Below are 21,067 nucleotides of genomic sequence, written 5' to 3'. Positions count from 1 at the left end.
AGTTTAATTTTACACTGCTCCTTATGACACCCTCAAAGTTGTGCAGAATTTTGTAGCACAGAAACAGGACATTTGGCCCCACAAGTCTATGCAGGTATTTATGCACCACACAAGCCTCATCCCACCTTATTACATCTGACCATATCTACATATCCTTTTATTCAACTCCTCCCGTGTGTATTAATCTCCTCAAAGTGAAAAAAATACTTTTATTTTCCCAGCAAGTGTGTGCTTGAAGTCGTTGATTTAAATGTGTGGCCCCGCCTCCCATGACACACAGGGATGGAAATACAGGAGGGAAGAATAGGAAAAAAAATTGTTTTTTGGACAGACAGGTAGGGAACACCTGCAGAAAACAATTCGCAAACCTAATAATCTCTAAGATTGAGAAATCTGTGAAACAGTTATTCAGGGAGGCAGGGAACTCTTGGTTTGGTTTTCTCCTGTTGTTGTTGATTAAATCTCAGGCTACTTAGTTACAGGATTGCCAACTTCTAGCATAGATATGAGAATTTGCTGTGGCTGTTTTATATTCGAGATGGAAGATACTTACAGGTAAATGTTAGTGATCTAGTTTCTGCATCCTTTTATATGTGCTACTTAAATTGAATGATTTCATGCACTGCACTGTATGTGTACACTGAATCATTTTGATGTAAATGTAGGGGGAATGACCAAGAAGCTTGTTGGAGGCAGAAAAATTAGGTGTGTGGTTGATAGTGTGGAGGATTACTGTAGACTGCAGGAAAATATCACTGGGCTGGTCAGGTGGGCAGAAAAGTGACAAATGGAATTCAACCCAGACGAGTGTGAGGTGATGAATTTGGGGAGGTTAACCAGGGCAAAGGATTACACAATAAATGGAAGGCAACAGGACAGGTCGATAAAGTGGTTAAGAAGACATATGAAACCCTTTCGTTTATCAGCCGAGGCATAGAATATAAGAGCAGGGAGATTATGCTGGAACTGTGTAAAATAATGGTTAGGCCACAACTTGAGACTTGTGTTCAGTTCTGGTCACCTTGTTACATAAGAACGTAAGAAATAGGAGCGGGAGTTGGCTATTCAGCCCCTCAAGCCTGCCCCGCCATTCAATAAGATCACGGCTGATCTGCCCTAGGCCTCAACTCCTCTTTTGTGTCAGCTCCTCATAGCCCTCAACTCCCCAATATTTCAAAAATCTATCTATAAGTTCCTGTAACTGTATTAGAGAGTAAACAGAGGAGATTTAAAAGGATGTTGCCATCCTCATAAAACTGCAGCTATGAGGAAAGATGGGATAGACTGGGGTTGCTCTCCTAGGGACAGAGGAGGCTGAGGGGAGATTTGATTGAGATGTACAAGATTGTGAGGGGCCTGGATAGAGTGGATGGGAAGGGCCTATTTACTTTAGCAGAGGTCAGTAACTCGGGGACATAGATTTAAGGTGATTGGTAGAAAGATTAGAGAGGTGTTGAGGAAACCCAGAGGGTTGTGGAGGTCTGGAGCTCACTACCTGAAAGGGTAGTAGAGGCAGAAACACTCAACTCATTTAAAAGGTGTCTGGATATGCACCTGAAGTGCCCTAACCTGCAGGGCTGTGGACCAAATTCTGGAAGGTGGGATTAGGTTGGGTGGATCATTTTTCAGCCAGCACAGACACAATGGGCCAAGTGGCTGCTTTCTGTGCCATCGAATTTCTATGATACTATTTTATGATCTCCTGCTGAGCTGTAGTCCCACGTTGGGTAAACAATGGCACAATGGCCTCTTTACTGTGCGTGACTGACCAGGCTGTGAAGCATATTAAAGTCTTTATGGCCGAGGCCAATTCTGTCCTCTCTTGACAGTGCTATGACTGCTAGACTTTATAAGATGGTTATGCTTCAAACCTCAAGGTCAAATTAAGTAGTTTGGAGAGGGGGATTGCACCTCCTATGGAATCTTTCCCTAGACAAACCTCATACTGAGTCTGCCTGGTGACAAATCCCACGTGACCTGCTTATTATGAAGACAGAAACCCAAATATAAACTCCATCAAAGTAAGGTGCGAGCTTTAACACCTGGACACGAAGGAAGAAGCAGCTGGCCTGACAGCTGTCCAGGAAGGAAAGCCAAAAAGCAGGTGCTGCTATATGAACATACATACAAACATACGAATTAGGAGCAGGAGTAGGCTATTCAGCCCCTCGAGCTTGTTCCACCATTCAATAAGATCATGGCTGATCTGCCCCAGGCCCCAACACCTCTTTTGTGCCAGCTCCTCATAGCCCGATATTTCAAAAATCTATCTACCTCCTCTTTAAATAGAGTGCTGATTGGTTGGAAAGTGGACTCTGACAGTGAATGGCTGTTTCAACTAAACAAAATAAGTGACAGCCATTTTATTGCTCATTCCTCAGGACAATGCCTTGACCACTCAGGGCCAGGGTCAAGCTGCCTAGTTTAAATTTCAAACAATGCTTGGCAGTTAACTGTCAGTCACCATCACTGGTGCATTCTCCATGGCAACACATCTACCAATCAGAGTCCAGTTACCAACCAATCAGCACTATCTTCTCATGCAGTATAAATTGTTGTTTTTCCTTTATATTGTTATTCTTGTGAAGTGTCCTGATGAGTGCAAGTCAGAAAGCTTTGACATATCCCTTTTCAAAGAAATAAAAGTTTTAAAGCATAAAACCTTGTTGTGCGATCCTTTGAGTAGGTCATTGGAAAATTAATACTTTTTATGAGTTATCAGTCTATGGGGGCCATTATAGCAACCACACAAAAGCGGCAGCCCTAGCTGATTTTCTTTCCTTCTCTCCATATCCTCTGTATATGGCCCATGAACATGGAAGCCAACTGTAGGACGTGTGTCTCTGCTCCAAGTGAAATTACTAATACAGTCCAAATCTGGGTGATTTCCAGTTTGCCTAGCTTTGTGCATGTAAAAGCTACAACAGATTGAAAGAAGTAACTTGAATTTATATAGCGCCTTTCATGACTACCAGATAATCCAAGGCATTGAAGTGTTTTGAAGCCAAGAACTTTATATTCTCTGCTGTAATGTTGGAAATGCAACAGCCAATTTGCAAACAGCAAAGATGGACAAATAGAAATGTGATAATAACCAGATCACCTGTTTTTAGTCTTTGTTTTTATTCACTTGTGGGATGTGGACGTTGCTAGCAAGGCCAGTATTTTTTGCCCATCCGGAATTGCCTTTAAGAAGCTGGTGAGGAGCTGCCTTCTTGAGCAGCTGCAGTCCATGTGGTGTAGGTTCACCCAAAGTGCTGTTAGGCAGTTCTAGAATTTTGACTGGAAAAGAACTACAAAGTCAGGATGGTGAGTGACTTAGAGAGGAACTTGTAGGTATTGCCATGCATCTGCTGTTCTTGTTCTTCTCAGTGACAGAGGTCATAGGTTTGGAAGGTGCTGTTGAAGGAACCTTGGTGAGTTGCTGCAGTTCATCTTGTAGATGGTACACACAGCTGGCACCAGTAGTGAAATAAGTAAATGCTTAAGATGGTAAATGGGGTGCCAATCAAGCAGGCTTCTTTGTCCTGGATGGCATTGAGCTTCTTGAATGCTGTTGGAGCTGTGCTCATCCAGGCAAGTGGAGAGTACTCCATCACACCCCTGTCTTGTGTCTTGTAGATGGTGGACAGGCTTTGGAGAGACACCTGGTTTGTTACTCACTGCAGAATTCCCAGCTTCTGACTTGCTCTTGTAGCCACAGTATTTATGTGGCTGGTCCAGTTCAGTTTCTGGTCAATGGTGACCCCCCCAGGAAGTTGATTGTGAGGGATCTGGCGATGGTAATGCCATTGAATTCCATGGTAGAGTCGCTCTTGTTGGAGATGGTCACTGCCTGGCACTTGTGTGGCATGAATGTTACTTGCCAAGCCTGCATAATGTCCAAGTCTTGCTGCATGCAGCCACGGACGCTTCAGTATCTGAAAAGTTGCAAGTGATACTAAATACTGTAGAATCATCATCGAAGATCACTACTTCTGACCTTATGATACTGGAAAGGTCATTGATGAAGAAGCTGAAGATGGTTGGGCCTAGGATACCCTGAGGAACTCCTGGAGTAATAAATTGGGGCTGAGATAATTGGCCTCCAACAATATCAACCATCTCCCTTTGTGCTAGGTATAACTACAGTCATTGGAGAATTTTTCCCGAGAGGAGGTTTACTAGATTGATACCCGGAATGAATGGGTTGTCTTATGAGGAAAGGTTGGGCAGGTTGGGCTTCTTTCCACTGGAGTTTAGAAGCGTGAGAGGTGGCTTGATTGACGTATACAAGACCCTGAACGTTATTGACAAGGTGAACATGGAAAGGATGTTTCCTCTTTTGGGTGAGTCCAGAACTAGGGCGCACAGTTTTAACATTAGGGGTTGCCCTTTTAGGACAGAGATGAAGAGAAATGTTTCCCTCAGAGGGTTGTGTAGCTTTGGGACACTCCGCCTCAGAAAGCAGTGAAAGTGGGGGTCACTGAATATTTTTAAGACAGAGCTAGATAGATTCTTGTTAGGCAAGGGAATCAAAGGTTATCGGGGTTAGATGGGAATGTGGACTTAAAACACAAACAGATCAGCCATGTTCTTATTGAATGGAGAAGCAGGTTCGAGGGGCAGAATGGCCTACTGCTGCTCCTATTTCATCTTTTTGTATGTTTCATTGACTCCGGTTTTGCTAGGGCTCCTTGATGCCACACTTGGTCAAATGCTGCCTTGATGTCAAGAGCAATTGCTCTCACCTCACCTCAGGAATTTAGCCATTTTGTCCATATTTGGATCGAGGCTGTAATGTGGTCAGGAGTTGAGTGGCTCTGACAGAAGCTAAACTGAGTGTCAGTGAGCAGGTTATTGGTGAGTAAGTGCTATTTCATAGCACTGTTGATGACACATTCCATCAGTTTTCTGATGATTAGGAGTAGAATGTTGGGGTGATGAATGGCCAGGTTGGATTTGTCCTGCTTTTTGTGATCTGGTCATACCTGGGCAATTTGTCACATTGTTAGGTAGATGAGAGGTTTGTAGTTGTATTGGATCAGCTGGGTTAGGAAAGCAGCTAGTTCTAATGCACAAGTCTTCAACTCTACAGCCAGATGTTGTCATGGCTCATAGCCTTTGCATTATCCAGTGCCTTCAGCATTTCTTGATATCATGTGGAGTGAATTGAATTGGCTGAAGACTGACTGAAGGTGGGGATATCATGACAAGGGTGAAATCGATCATCCGATGGGCACTTCCGGCTGAAGGTGGTTACAAATGCCTTGTCTTTTGCACCGATTTTCTGAGCTCCCCTGTTATTAAGGGATGAGGATGTTTGTGGAGCCTTCTCCTCTAACTGGTTGTTTAATTATCCACCACCATTCAAAAGTGGGTGTGACAGGACTACATGGCTTTGATATGATCTGCTTAGCTCTGTCTATGTGCTTCTGCTTTTTAGCATGAAGGTAGTCTTGTGTTGTAACTTCACCTGATTTGCACTTAATTTTTAGGTACCTCTTGGCTTGATGGTTATGGTCAATTGAGGAATATGCTGGCCCATTTGTTATGGAGTACAATTCTGCTGCTGCTGATGGCCCACAGCACCTCATGGATGCTCAGTTTTGAGCTGCTGGATCTGTTCTGATTTTATTTTTTATCATTCTTTCATGGGATGTGGGTGTCATTGGCTAGGTCAACATTTTTATTGCCTATCCCTAATTGCTCTTCAGAAGGTGCTGGTGAGTTGCCTTCTTGAAAGGCAGCAGTCCATGTGGTGTAGGAATTCATCAAGGCTCCTTAGATAGCACCTTCCAAACCTACGACCGCTACCACTTGGAAGGACAAGAGCAGCAGATAGATGGGAACACCACCTCCACAGGTTCCCCTCCAAGTCATTCACCATCCTGACTTGGAAATATATCGCCATTCCTTCACTGTCGCTGGGTCAAAACCTTGGAACTCCCTTCCTAACAGCATTGTGGGTGTACCTACACCACATGGACTGCAGCGGTTCAAGAAGAAAGCTCACCACCACCTGCTCAAAGGCAACTAAGGATGAGGAATAAACGCTGGCCCAGCCAGCGAAGCCCACATCCTGTGAATGAATTAAAAAAAGGTACACCAGCTGTGCTGTTAAGAAGGGAGTTCCAGGATTTTGACCCAGCAACAGTGAACGAATGGCAATATATTTCCAAGTCAGGATGGTAAGTGACTTGGAGGGGAACTTGCAGGTTGTGGTGTTCCCATGGGTCTGCTGCCCTTGTCCTTCTATTAATCACATTTAGCACAGCGATTGTGCCATGCAAATAAACTCGGGTGACTATAAATCCATTATTGTTCAATAAATAACTGGCAAAGTAATGGAATTGACATTAAGGAACAAGCTTGAAGATTACCAATGTAAAAATAAAATGAACTACCTAACGGCAGTTAACACAGTTTTAGAAGGGGGCGATCAAACCTGATAAACCTCCAGGACTTTTTCAGGAGAATGACAATGGGCATTAGAAAGTCCCATGGTTATGGTATCTCAACCTCAAGAAGGTTCCTTATGAGAGGCAATTACACAAGCATGAGAGTTTTGCAAATAAATTTGACCCTGGGTAAAAGGATTGACTGAAAGAAGGAATGGAAGCATTGAGAGAAGTGGTTCAGAGATTAAAATTGGAGCCTTTTGTTTGACCAACCTGAGTTTGAGGATCAGACCATCCCCATGTTCGTGCTAATGCAGCAGCGGGTTCCTTACCTCCTCCTGCAGCCTCCCCTGGGCGCCTCGCCTGACAGGAAGCCAAGCTGAAGGTGTTGGCCTCGGAAACTACCCTGAGAAACTCCTGGAGTAACGCACTGTGGCTGAGATGATTGGCCTTCAATAATCACAACCATCTTCCTCCTGATTCCCATTGGCTTCAATTTTGCTAAGGCTCCTTGATGCCACACTTGGTCAAATGCTGTCTTGATGTCAAGGGTAGTCACTCACAGCTCTTTTTTTCCTGTTTGGACCAAGGCTGTCATGCTATCAGGAGTCAAGTCTCCCTGACTGAAGGGCTGGGCTGACTTCTGAGCGGGGATCCCATAGAACAGAATTCCAGGTTTCTCGACCAAAGCTCTCCCCCACCCACCCTTCTTCCTCTTTCCTCTACTCTCCTGCCCTCAGTTTACTTCTGTCAATATCAGGACCATTGTTTTCTTTGGAAGAATGAACTGAACAGTCTCCCTCATCTGTATATGTCCTTTGTGAAAAAGATTGAAATAAAGGACAGAATTAAAGTTATAAGCATCTGATTTTTTTTTTAAATTGCGGTACCCTCACTTGAATTTCCTGACGTTGCACTTTCCAAGTTACAGAATGCGCCAGAATATAGAACTAATTGAAATCAGCTGTTTTACAGCTTGATAAGGTTTCTGCAAAATTAAATATTTTTTCCTTCTACTATCAATTGCGACAAACCCACAGACTGCCCTTGCCATAAGTTTTTTCTAGACCTCTGTAGGTCCACTTGGCAGAATCATACACAGATTCAAGATTAATTTGTTTATTTTCTGTGTACATACTGCAGCAGATCAAATAACTCAGTCTCTGGGGACATCTTTATAGAGGCCCACTGCTGTATCAATCAAATTAGTCGAAATGCAGGTTGCCAGCATTTGAATACAATTAAAGTTTCCCAAGTGATTGCTGCTAAAGTGCATTGCTGTAGCGCAGAGCTGAATTGCTTTATGATTGGCTTAGCAATGCAGCAGAGGCAAATGGGGAACTGGTGTAAATTCAGGGAAAGATAATGTAGTCTGATATGTGCAGAAAGTCTGAGATAGCAATTTAATCAATTAATGCTGACAACACCATTAACTTCAATTCTCCAAGGTGTCACCTTATACTCTTGCCTGCTCACAATGATGACCATGTTATCAGCCAGACATTCTGAATCCTCAGCTTTCCTTTCAAACCCACTGGAACTGTTTCAATTTTCTTTCCCCTTGTGGGCTTTTGCCCTACCATTGGCCAAATGCCTGAATATCTTTCTTGGCATTGGCGTTGCTATTGTCATTGGTTTTCTCTCGTTGGAGTTTGACACTGTAACCTGAAGAACATTATCTGACTTCAGAGGTTGATAGGATCACAGGATGATGCAGCCAATCAGCCCATCTAGCCTTTGCTGGCTCTTCAGAGGAGCTATCCAATTAGCTCTGCCCCCCTTTCTATTTCTGTGTAGACCTGCAAATTTTATCTTCTTTGAGCTTTCATCCAACTCCTTTTTGAAAATTATCTGCTTCCACTCTCCTTTCAGACGGCGTATTCCAGTTCATAATTTGCTGTGTTTTAAAAAACAGCTTTTCTAATGTCACCACTGTTTCTTGAACAGCAGTAGGAATTTTCTGCCTGTGTAAAATGACACTCGAGCAATGCTCATTTTGGGCCTTCGCTTTAACTTTAGACCATTTACTTGCTAAATGAAAAGAAATGATTTGGAATTGTCTCCATGGCAGGTAGTTTCCTTCAGTTTACTGCTGGTGACATTAGCCCTATCTTTGTTGTCAATTCTGTTTCTGTTGCAATGACTTTGAATTGAATTTGATGAACAATCCATGACAACAATGAGACAAAAGCTCAAGAGTGTTATCAATAGCAGAAGAGCCTCAAGAAAATTACTAGTTTAAACTCTCTGCCAAATGATTATTTATAAAGGAGAAAGAATGCACAAAATTATCTCTATTGTTAGTCTTATCAGCCTGACTCATTTGCTAACACTCCTGCCTCTGAGCCACCAGATTGTGGGTTCAGGTTCCGATCTGGTCTAGCGCTGACACCTCAGTGCAGTACTATAGGAACGGATGATTGTCAGGCATGCCCTTTTTCAGGTGAACTGTTCAACTGAGGTTGTGTCTGTCTGTTTGAGTGGATGTCAATGGTCTAACGGCAGGGCTCGAGGGGGAATAGATGGTTCTTCAAATATTCTGCCAATATTGTTCCTTGCACAAACGCCAAAAGAAAAGCAGATTATTCATTCCCCATTCCTGCCTGTGGGAGCTTGATGCTGATAAGAAAATGTCTGTTGTGTTTGCCTGCATGACAATGACTACACTCATAATCATAGAATGTCATAGAATGACACTGTGCACAATCACCAGTTGGAGCCGTTTACATGAGAAGTGTTTGTCTTGTTACACTTAAGGAGCAATTATAAACCTTTCATCCACCCTCACCCCTAGGGTAACCAGGTGGGTGAGCATTTAAAACAGGACAATGACTTTACTGTAACAAAAACAGAATTACCTGGAAAAACTCAGCAGGTCTGGCAGCATCGGCGGAGAAGAAAAGAGTTGACGTTTCAAGTCCTCATGACCCTTCGACAGAACTTGAGTTCTGTCGAAGGGTCATGAGGACTCGAAACGTCAACTCTTTTCTTCTCTGCCGATGCTGCCAGACCTGCTGAGTTTTTCCAGGTAATTCTGTTTTTGTTTTGGATTTCCAGCATCCGCAGTTTTTTTGTTTTTAATGACTTTACTGTGGCATTCAGGCTTGACCCCGCCACTTTCCATTTTAACTGGATGTTCTTGGGTGGCACCTGAAACTGGTGGGTCCTTCCTTAAACCTGCAGAACTGGCCATTCTTTCCACCAGGTGGCTGACCAAGAATCTCTCCCACTCTTACCACCTGCCCTTGGATTTGCAGGTTGATAATCGACCTGTTTGGTCACATTATGGACACACTTTCCTTAGCCATCATGTCTTGGGATAGGATGTCATTGGGCCCCGACTACAGTTTTGACTTTATCCTGAGCGTGGAAGCAATTGTGACTTTCTCTCCAGGTGAGGACAGCAGGAAGAGGCCAGAAGATACCCAATCAGGAAGGTTTTTTTCCACTTTTCCAGCAGAGCCAGTAGAAGCAGGAGTGCCACACAACAAAAGTGTAGGTCTCCAATGCCCCAGGCTTTATGCCTCCTAACCCCCAACTCCTCTGTTACAGCACTCCACAACATGAGTAAAAAATTCCACTCTCCCTTGCCTGCCATCAGCTGCTCCGACATGAAGATTTAAAATTTCACTGCCAAAGTTGGGGGGGGGGGAGGGGCAGGTGCAGCAGTTTGGTGGTTGCTTTAATTCTGCCCACCCAATTACCCCGAATGATTAAAATTGGAGCTTTTACCTCATTTAATAGCCTACTAGGTGGATCTTCTCCAGGGTTACTCCTGTTAATCTGGATAATGTAATGTTACACCATAAAATGCACATTCCAAAATTCCGGTGCGAACAGGTGTTGAAGCACTGTTTTGGTGCCACATTCTCCAATCCCTAAGTGAGCAGGTCAATTAATTCAATTGTTTGGTGAGGGAACTGTGTAGTTTAGAAGACACTTGCAACTTTTAGGCTGCAGGTCAGAATCACGCCATCCCCCTGCCACCACACCACACCACCATTGAGTGAATAGTGATATGGCACGGCGGATGTTAAATACTGAGCTGCCCAAATCCCAGAGGGAAACTTGAAGCAGCTGCCAAGACAGGTTTTGCAATTTGTATAGAATGAGAAGAGGTTCTGAAATCAGAAAATGATGTCCCTGACTGCTTGTGATGATTTTATAGTAAATGTTTATTAAAAGAATAAAGCAAAAAAGACACAATTGCACTTAAACATAAGAATGACTTCACACAGTAAACAGAACTTTAAAACAGTTCCACAAAACCTTATCTTAACTACTCTCGGAGCTAACCGTCCCTTTCTCTGTTCAACTATTCTTAAAGATTTCAAAATCTATAGAATTCCAGTAATTTTTACCACACAGTGCCTTTTTCTCTTGCGGTGTTCCCTGAGGCTGACAGCAACTGGTTCTTCAGGTCTGGCCTTGTTCACACTGTCTTCTGGGAGTTCTGACCATCCATCCTGCTTCTTCTGGGAAATCTAAGCAGCTACCCCCCACATAGGCTTCAGTATTTCCTTAGACGCATTCCTTCCCTTTGATCTCCCTATTGTCTCAACCTGTCTCTCCAGAAATGCTTTCTTCTTCCTTGAATTGATTAGATGCTTCTTTACTTTAGCTCTTAGGCTTTAAAAAAAGTAAACTTACCCTATTTTTACCTTATTTACTTACATATTTTTTACAACCCGAGATAGATAGGTTCTTGATTGGTAAGGGGATCGAAGGTTACGGGGAGAAGGCGGGAGAATGGGGTTCAGAAACTTATCAGCCATGATTGAATGGCGGAGCAGACTCGATGGGCCGAATGGCCTAATTTCTGCTCCTATGTCTTATCGTCTTATAACCCCCTTTGAACTAAAACAACTCAATTCAAAATTACGCCTGTTATTGTTTTATGTAAAACTCTGATTAAAGTTCCTCTTGGTTCATTAACATATCAAAACCACTTCTTACTGTTGGTTTGAGAAACTTGCAGTCACTCTGGCTCTTACTCCAATTACCATGGGCAGAATTTTCCAGTCGGCGTGCCGATGCGTAAAATGATGCACGATGACATCGGGCATGCATCCCAACGTCATTGGGATATTTCGTTCAGCGGCTGCGTGCCAGTGTAAGCTGCGCCCCTGCCGAAATGTAAACAGCCTATTAAGGCCATTAAGAAATCAGTTGAACCACTTGAGAATGCTGCTCATCCAACCTTAAGGTTGACAGGCAGCTGGAAAGCCCAAGCGGCCTTCACGTTTTTCAGGACACCTCATCCACAAGCGGGATGAGGTTTCCTGAAGCTTTTATTAAATAAATAAATACATTTTCATAAATATAAAACCATGGTCCCCATTCATGTGATACAGTATGCATGAAAGAGCATTGGCCCCGACTCTCCCTCCTCCCTCCGCCTGCACAGGTAGCGCTGAGCTCAATCGGCCGTGCATTACACTGGGTGGGCCTTAATTGGCCCATTCACGTAAAATGGCGGCTCTGCACCTGCCCCGCCCCCGCCTACACCCACGCCCACTCCTGCCCAGCCCACCCGCCATAGGAAAAATCCTGGCCCGTATTTACAAACCCCAACAGCCTGTCTTCCAGCACATATGACATATGACAGTGATATTACTGGACAGAAAATATTACAATTTCTCGTTTTCCTTTGTTTAGCATCTGCCTGAGATATATCATTTTATAAATAAACCTGGTATCCTGGTGTGTTACAGTCCATTGAGGGAGAACGAGTTGCTGTGGCAACATGCACTTTTTACATGCATGTTGTAGTCTGGAGCTATAGATAGTGATGGCAGAGACTCCAACATTCTTTCCATCCCATGGCTGACCAGGAATCTCTCCTGCTCTTACCATGTGCCATCAACATGTGTTGGAAGGATTTGCAGGTTGATACTCAATCTGTTTGGCTGCGTCACAAACACACCTTCCGTGGCCATCAAGTCATGGGGTGGGACTTGAACCTGGAGCTTCTGACTCAGAGGCAGGGATGTTACCCATTGTGCCACACGACCTCTCAATTGTAGTAGGTCATTCTTATTAAACAAAAGCATTTTCCCTCACAACTAGCTGGTGAGGAGAGTTAATATGATAAAGGCCAGGAAGGATTCTGAAATTACACCTTGGGATAGGAACATATCAGCATCTCATACATTTACCTTCATGGCCCTCTGCCGCTCTAACTGGGTGTAAGGAACATATATTTTTATTTCTGTTGGACTGTTGTAAAGAACATATATTTTTATTTTCTGTTGGACTGTGGATTAAAATTACAATAGCTGCAGTTTGAATGACATGTCCACTGGAACAGGATGAGAGATATAAACAATGTTACAGCCCTGGAACAGAGTGTGCCACGAAAGACAGGATGGTGCCAGAAAGGAGTCCTGGACCAAGGGCGTTACCTGACAACATTTTAATTGGCTCCTGACCAGGTGACCAAGTGTGAGGGCAGTGCAGCAGAATAGCTCCTAGCCTGAAAGGAACAAGACCAAAAACTTCTTTCCCTTGTGTGGAAGATTCCAGTAATTCCACAATAATAACTAGCTGTCTTTTTCTCCTCATATCTCTATAATCTGCTCTGTCTCTGGAAACCCCTCTCAAGAGGCAATGGGGAAAATCACTGTTAGAGACATTGAAAGGCAAGTGCTCAACCAGTGAACTAAATACTGAAAGTGCTGGAAGACCATCTCGTATCATCAACAAGAACTGAAAGGAATTTGTAGGACATTGATGAGAATCGTGTACCCCGGATTGGTGCTATTGAACTGTTTTATCCCACCCTTAAAATCCATGCTTTTATGTGTCTTGTTTGTGTGTGTATAGGGATTTAAGAATGGGCAGAGTTTAAGTTATAGCGTTAAAAATTAGAAGTTCATATTTCTTTCTTCTGCCACTGGTTAATGACAGTTTGCTCAATAAACAGTTATTTACTTATTAAGTTTACAAACCTGGTGCTTGTATTCTGTTGACCTAAATTAAACAGGTAGGTAGAATTGGAGCAATCTGATGGTTTGGTCAAACTTTTCACATTTGTTGGGGCTCAGGGAACAGTGGGGTTTGATATTACAACGCGCTATCCCCAGTGAGTCGTGACAAGAGGAATTAACTTAGGGCAGAATTTTCTCCCCGTTAGGGGGGAGGTTGAAGAGCAGGCCCAGCGTGAGGTCTGCACGGACGTGCTATGTGATCCCTATGTGGGCGGGGGAATCCCTAAACCCGAAAGTGCGCTATTTTGTGAATGCGCACGGAAGAGCGCACTCATCTTCCTGAGGCTAAGTGCTGCCTCGGGGAGATCGTCTCTACTGTAAAAAAATATTAAAAATAGAAAAAAACAAATTCCCTGACATGTCCCCTCAAGTGACACTGAGGTGGGACATGCCCATCACTTTACAAGCCACTTTAGATTTTTTCAAACCTACATGAAACCTCATCCTGCCCATGGACGAGGTTTCATGCTTTTTCTAATGCTTGCCAGGGCTCCCAGCCTGCCCACTTGCCTTAAGGTTGGATGGGCAGGTCCATTAATTACTTAAATGACATTGTCTATGGCCTCAATTGGCCTTTGCCAGGTCGGCGGCCGCACAGCTGATTTTGCTGAGCCCCTGCTGACCTGAAAATTTAAATGGGGCGCGGTGATGTCGGGAGTTCCACCCAAAGTCACCGTGCGTCATTTTACTTGCTCGCCGACGGGAAAATCCTGCCCTTAGTTAAGATAAATGGGACATTGAGATGAACATGTTAAACTTTTGGTGGCTAGTAATTCATAACACCATTTCTGGGCAACAGTGAAACATTCGTTACATCTTGGGGTCTCACAGTGTATGAGAAATTACCCACCTGGTTGCACTGTAAAGCCACAGGCATAAATGGGTTATGATGCCCATAGGGGGCTTTCTTCCATAAACCATTAAGTCTGCAGTTTGTATTATTTTTAGGTCATAAACTGTTTTAAGCATTTTTCAAAGCCTTGCTGCTGTCTGGGTGCACTTACTGTTTGTGGTGATCCACGATTGATGTTTGTGTCCAGTTTCTGGCTCATTGGAGTTCTTGTGACACTCGTGAACCATACAGCACAAAACTTCTGATGGCCCCTCTAGGGAAATATGAAGAAGGAATGTAAAGCACTGACCTGGAAATCAAAGATTACCAAGTGCAGCAAGATCATAATGGGCTCCCGTTAACTAACCTGAGAATATTTTATAAAGACATTCTAAAAGAACTAGAAATATGGAGCAGAGGAAGCCCTCTGACTGCATTTACAATCGTGTTACACACAAGCAGAATGTTTCTCAGCCGTGCATCATGACGCACAATAATGTTAGTGGTGAAGTGGAATGTTTAAGTACATGCTTGTCATGTGATACTTTAGGATTGCATTGTTTTACTGATAAACATTATACAGCACACACATTACAGATGCTCACTTTCTTAATTCAACCTGTTGCATGCTTTGTGCATTTACTTCCACTGCTGGCCACATTTCCAACAAGATTGTAATAATGGATTCATGAGGCTCCCATCTGACTTGGCCGCACAGCTGTGCTGCTGAGTGAACCTCAGGGGGAAATGACTGTGCAGCACTGGCCAGTGTGTTGACTACCTCGATCTCTACCCCACTGTTTATACCAGCTGAGGGGAGTTAAAATCGTGTGTATATGTGTGTGTGTGTGTGTGTGTCTGCCAGTCTTAACTGAGCCTGGGTGGTGTTATGTATGAACACTACAAATAATAATATGAAGACTGAAAATCAGCTATCAAGACCATCATTTATGTTACAAGATTTACTTTCTGTTCCTCCAGGGTGCAGGTAGAATTCTATGTGAATGAAAACACCTTCAAGGAACGACTCAAGCTCTTCTTCATTAAAAACCAAAGATCAAGTAAGTGAAATGGCCAGGATGGTTGCAGAAATAAATCCCCAACAACACTGTTTCACACTTGTAACGAAAAACTGTATCGTAATCCACAGAGCAGTCAAACACAGAATTAATAAAACAACACTTGCATTTATGTAGTGTCTTAACACATCTCTCAGAAACATCTTGAAGGACTTGGCATGCAACTAAATATTTTGGTGGAGTGCCTGAAAAATGCCACAGCCACTTTGCGCATAGTAAAATCCCCAGACAGTAATATGAGTGGCAACGCCATGTAGCCACTATGAGCGATAACATTGTTAACTTGCATAAATTAAAATAATTTGTGAAGTCTTAAGTCATTGTGTAATTTCCTATGCATTTGCTCTGTCTGCATGCTATGCCCATTTAGATGGAAAGAAGAGGGAATATGTGTTTATATACGTCAGGCTGCATTAAACCTATTAATTTGTCAGACCAGGGAAGAATTCGGTCACATCCTTCCCAGGGAAATACAAAATAAAAATGCTGAACTTGTCAGGTAAACAGCGGCTATTCAAGCAAGAAGAAAAGGTGAGGAAAGGCAATTGAATTTGGGAGTGGGGAAGAGATACAGGTAGAAAATTCTGGGAAATGCTGATCCTTAATGAGCCATCTCAGCCCACTCACTCAATTTAGTGGCATTGTTATTAAAATGAGATACAGGTTGGACATGATGTGACACTACGTGACAGCCAAAATTAACATTGCAAAGAAGAATCACTGAAACCAGCTAAAACGAAATAAAGTGCAGCCAAGGCTTGTCGTTACAAATGACATTTCATTAGATACTTTTTGATTTATTTATTCACAGGATGTGGGTGTTGCTGGCAAGGTCAGCACTTGTTGCCCATTCCTAATTGAGGAGGCAGTGGTGAGCTGTCTTGTTGGACTGCTGCAATTTCCATATGAATTATAGTCTTTTTGGGAACAGCTTTGATGCAGCTGAGCGACTTGCTGGACCATTTCAGAGACCATTAAGAGTCAGCTGTATTGTTCTGGGTCTTGAGTCATTTGTAGCCCAAGGGGTTTTCCCGAAAAGACATTAATGCACCCAGCTGGATTTTTACCATAATGTGGTAGTTTTGTGGTCACCATATTTTTTATTCATTCATGGGATGTGGGAGTCGCTGGCTCGCCAGCATTTAGTGCCCATCCCTAATTGCCCTTGTTCAGAGGGCATTTTTAAGAGTCAACCACGTTGCTGTGGGTCTCGAGTCATAAATGGGCCAGACCAGGTAAGGATGGCAGATTTCACAGAACCGCAGAATCTCCTTCCCTAAAGGACATTAGTGAACCAAATGGGTTTTTACAACAATGGTTTCATGGTCATTATCAGATTTTTATTTGTTATTGGTTTCAAATTCTACCAACTACCGTGGTGAGGTTCAAGCCCTGGTCCCTAGAGCATTACCCTGGGCCTCTGGATTACTAGTCCAGTGACAATACCACAACACCACCGCCACCATTAGTGACACTGATAGGTTTTTATTTCAGCTTTATTTAAGTACATTCAACCTGATGGTGTTTGAACTTGCATCTCTGTACTTTTAGCCCAAGCTTCTGGATTATTAGTCCAGTAACATACCCACTATGCTACTGTACCTGTGTCACATGATGAATGGCAGTTTAAATGATGCTTTTAAGTCTTGCATATGTAACTGTTGTATTTAAAGTATAGTGTGAAGGCAGAGAAGAGGTCTCGTGGTGCAGTGGGCAGCGTCCCTACCTCTGAGCCAGAAGCTCTGGGTTTGAGTCCCACCCCAGGGCTTAGTGGCCAAGGAAGGTGTGTTCATAATGCAGCCAATCAGGTTGAGTATTGAGCTGCTGAGACCTGAAGTTCCTGAATTTCTCAGTAACAGAATGGTTAAAGCACAGAAGGAGGCCACTTGGCCTGTTCTGTCTGTGCTGACACTCTGAAGGAACAATTCACCCAGTACCACTCACCCTGCATATTCTTCCTTCTCAGATAATAGTCCGGTTCCCTCTTGGATGCCTCAATTGAACCTGTCTCCACCACAATCTCAGGCAGTGCATTCCAGATCCTAACCACTTACGAACATACAAACATGTGAATTAGGAGCAGGAGTAGGCCACTCAGCCCCTTGAGCCTGCTCCTTCCGCCACTCAATAAGATCATGGCTGATCTGAATGTAACTTCACCTTGCTGTGTGAGAAAGTTTTTCCTCATGTCATCATTGCTTCTTTTGCCCCTTGTTCTCGGTCCTTCCAAAAATGGGAACAATTTCCCCCTAAAGTATCCTATGTTCCTTTACAACACTTCTTAAGACCTACCTCTTTCATCAAGCTTTGGCAATCTAACCTAATATCTGCTTCTGTGGCTTGGTGTTAAATTTTGTCTGCAAGCACCCCTGTGTCATTTCACCATGTTAAAGGTGGTATATAAATGCAAGTCATTGCTAAACAGCTTTTAAGTGTTTTCCTGATGTTTGAAGAATACAGGTTTGCTGAGCTCAGATAGAAGCAGCTTTCTTCAATATGACTTATTTGCTCAAACAAATGTGAAAAAAAATGTCAGAGAACCACGGCTTAAGGAGACATCATCGATGGCAAAGCTCGTTGAGATTGACACACTCAGAATTAAGCTTGAAACCAGGATTCCCAGGGAAGTTTCAATTTTGCAGCATCGCAGGAAAATAATACATTTGTCAATTGGGTCAGCCTAAAAGAATAAAACCCCTCAAAGAGATGAGCTGTCGCAGTCTAATTCTTTCTGACATGTGGCATGAAATTGGTTGCTGAAGTTGGATTTGTAATTTGCACATTTCTCCCTCTAGTGGCTGACATACCTCTCAACTACACGTGTACCTGATTCGTTGTACACTGGAACCTCTCCTGTTCGAAATGCTTGGGACCAAGTAATTTGTGGATTTTGGAATTTTCTGGATTGTAGAATGAGGTTAGAATGCCTAAACACAAGTGTGAGGACCAGTAAGCACTCTAGATCCAAATATCCACCAGGAGCATAAAACAGTGATAAAACACAAGTGATAAGAATTGTTTGAGTTTTTCCAAATCCTGTGCCCTCCATGTTTCCGCTGCCAAAATAGTGTACTAAAATGATGCCAGGAGCTGCTTGACTCTGCTCAAAATATTTCTGGACAATGGGTGTTTCTGAACAATAGATTTTCAGTCAGGAGAGGTTACAGTATACCATTTTTATTCTGTCAGGGAAGCACCATTTCACCAACGCATGCCATGATTGTTTTCTTCAAATATTGTATTTATTGCATGTTTTGAACTTTTCAAAACTTTTCCAAAAGTGACTTTGTTTAACATCTCATGCAAACTTCAGCTCTCATGACCTTGCAACCATCCCTCAGTATTCCACTAAAGTCTCAGTTAAGATTGCCTACAGCTTCCCCGACTCGGTGGCAAAGGTGATATCAACTGAGCCAGACTTGACACTCCTTTAATTCATTGATTCTTTCATTTCAAATGATCCTAAATCAAGGGTGCTTTGGCTTTCTGTCATTACAGGTTTAAGAATACGACTCTTTAACTTCTCCCTGAAGGTGCTCACCTGCATTCTGTACATATTCCGGGTTTTACTGGATGATCCCACGCAAGGAATTGGATGGTAAAGCATTGTTTTTTTTTCAATTAAAGCTACTGGAATCACAATGCACATACTCCCATTATTAATCTACTCTGACAAAGCCAGCAGTGATTCATTCTGCCAATTATATCTCGGTGTGGTTCCAGATTCAATGGTGTTGACATCAGCATGTGCAATTTAACTAAGCAAATATTGTGACTGTTAAAAAAAAGAAATTCTTTTGCATTACCAGTGCCACATCCATGATTTTGATCTGTTCAATGTTGAGGGAACGGTGGCTGTTTCCTATCCTTCCTGGATTTTGACATAATTTTTTGGGGAGCTGCTTGGTACAGCTAACCTCTGTCGAAATGGTGGCTTGCTTAGGGCACCAATTGTCTGGTCCTTCAGATTTGAAAAGAATAACGTTCATGGAAATTACATATCTTTACATAGAATTTATGGGCAGGATTTCCCACACTCACCCGCCCGCTGGGATCTTCCGGTCCCACCGCAAGTCAATGGACTCCTGGCTGGGACACCGCCTCCCCCGCGGCGGGTCCCACCCACGACAGGGCTGGAAAATCCCGGCCTATAGCTTAGAAACAGGCCTTTAGGCCCAGGTTTATGCCTAAGTTTAGGCACCACACGAGCTTCCTCCCACCTTATTTCATCTCGCTCTATGAAAATATCAATATAATCTCTTCAAAAGCTTCTATCTATGTGCAGTCCCTGTCTAAAGAAGCCTCATTTATCATTGTCATTTTATTCATTATGCGTTATCTTCAAAATGGGAAATAAGTTATGTCCACACATCCTGGTTCAATTACTCATTGCTCTCTAGGGTTGCTTATTCTAAAGGCTAGACTTAGCATTGGCCCCTGGGTGCACAAGATCACAGAAAGTCAACCAGTGAGTAACTATAAAAGAAAATCTATAATTTGTATCTCTTTTAGGTAGACCAGCAGGTTATATTATGAATAGACTTCAGTGTTTACACCAGCATTTACACTAGAATGCCAGTTAGATGCAATATTTCCTTGCACTATGCGACCTTTTGTGTCTGCAGGACTCAACATGACCCACTGATCTGACAGCCAGCATTTTCCACCAATGCAGCACTCCCTCAGTAGAATGCTGAATGGCCAGCCCAGGTTCTGTGTTCAAGTCCTATAGTGGAGGGCTTGGACCCAAGATGAACAATTCAGTGAACGGTTGAAGCAAAAAGCGATTTTCCCTGTTGTGAAATGTGCTGCAAAGCAATGTGCATGGAATAATTTAACACACATTGATTCCATTTTTAAGATTTAATGTCAAGGTTATTTACAATATTTTGCATAAATTTCAATAGAGACAAAAGCAGAGATTGCTAGACCCATATGGTATGTATGTAAGAGAAGAAATAGGTTAACCTTCTGGATCAGACACTTTGTTCTGTGACTGAAAGGCCACAGTTGAAATATGAATGGGTCTCACCCTCCCAGACGCTCACTAGAGGAATATTTCATGAAACAGCTTCAGGTTTTGTTTTGCATCTCCAGGGGGATGAAGTAACTGGATGAATTGTGTATGCAGCTGAACTATCTCTAGATGAAGTCACCTTGACAGTTCAGATGGCCTCCCTTGTCCATTTTATCCCCATAGGTTCACCCTGCCGTCTGACTCCAGCACTTTGTGTTTTTATTTCTTATTTCTAACTTGCTAGAGCACCTCTTCATGACAGCTTGTGAAATTACTGAGGCAAAATGCTGCTTCTCATACACTTGTGTCAAGACATTGGACCTTGCTGAATCTGCCTTTCTCTTGGTTGAAAAACTAAGGTTCAGTAGGATCCTAGAAACTTACAGCAAGGAAGGATGACCTTCATCCCCCTGCGTCTGTGCAACTGACAAATTTCAGCTGCTAATTTTTCACTCTTGATATTGACCAGAGGTGCTTTGACTACCAAATTAGCAGCTCAGGGCATCCAAATGTGCAGGACGGCTGCCTGAAGCAGGCATTAGGAGGCATGAGTGTACACTGCAGGAATTCACCAAGGCTCCTTCGATCACAGCTTCCAAACTCACAACCACTGCCATCTAGACGGACAACGGCAGCAGACACATGGGAACACCACCACCTGGAAGTTCCCCTCCAAGCCGCTCACCATCCTGATTTGGAAATATATCACCCATTCCTTCACTGTCGCTGGGTCAAAATCCTGGAACTACCCCCCTAACAGCACTGTGGAT

General features: G+C 43.1%; 1 protein-coding gene across 1 annotated transcript in view; it reads left to right on the top strand.

The window, feature by feature from the left end:
- Positions 1-21,067, top strand: part of kcnt1b (potassium sodium-activated channel subfamily T member 1b) — a 388,151-nt gene that overhangs the window by 194,440 nt on the left and 172,644 nt on the right. The window contains exons 2-3 of the mRNA XM_041193666.1: positions 15,183-15,262; positions 18,779-18,878. Coding sequence (XP_041049600.1) covers positions 15,183-15,262; positions 18,779-18,878 — 180 coding nt within the window. The remainder of the gene's footprint in view (positions 1-15,182; positions 15,263-18,778; positions 18,879-21,067) is intronic.

This window comes from Carcharodon carcharias, chromosome 8, assembly GCF_017639515.1.
Source record: "Carcharodon carcharias isolate sCarCar2 chromosome 8, sCarCar2.pri, whole genome shotgun sequence".
Taxonomy (NCBI): domain Eukaryota; kingdom Metazoa; phylum Chordata; class Chondrichthyes; order Lamniformes; family Lamnidae; genus Carcharodon; species Carcharodon carcharias.
This window is presented reverse-complemented; position numbering and strand designations above follow the sequence as displayed.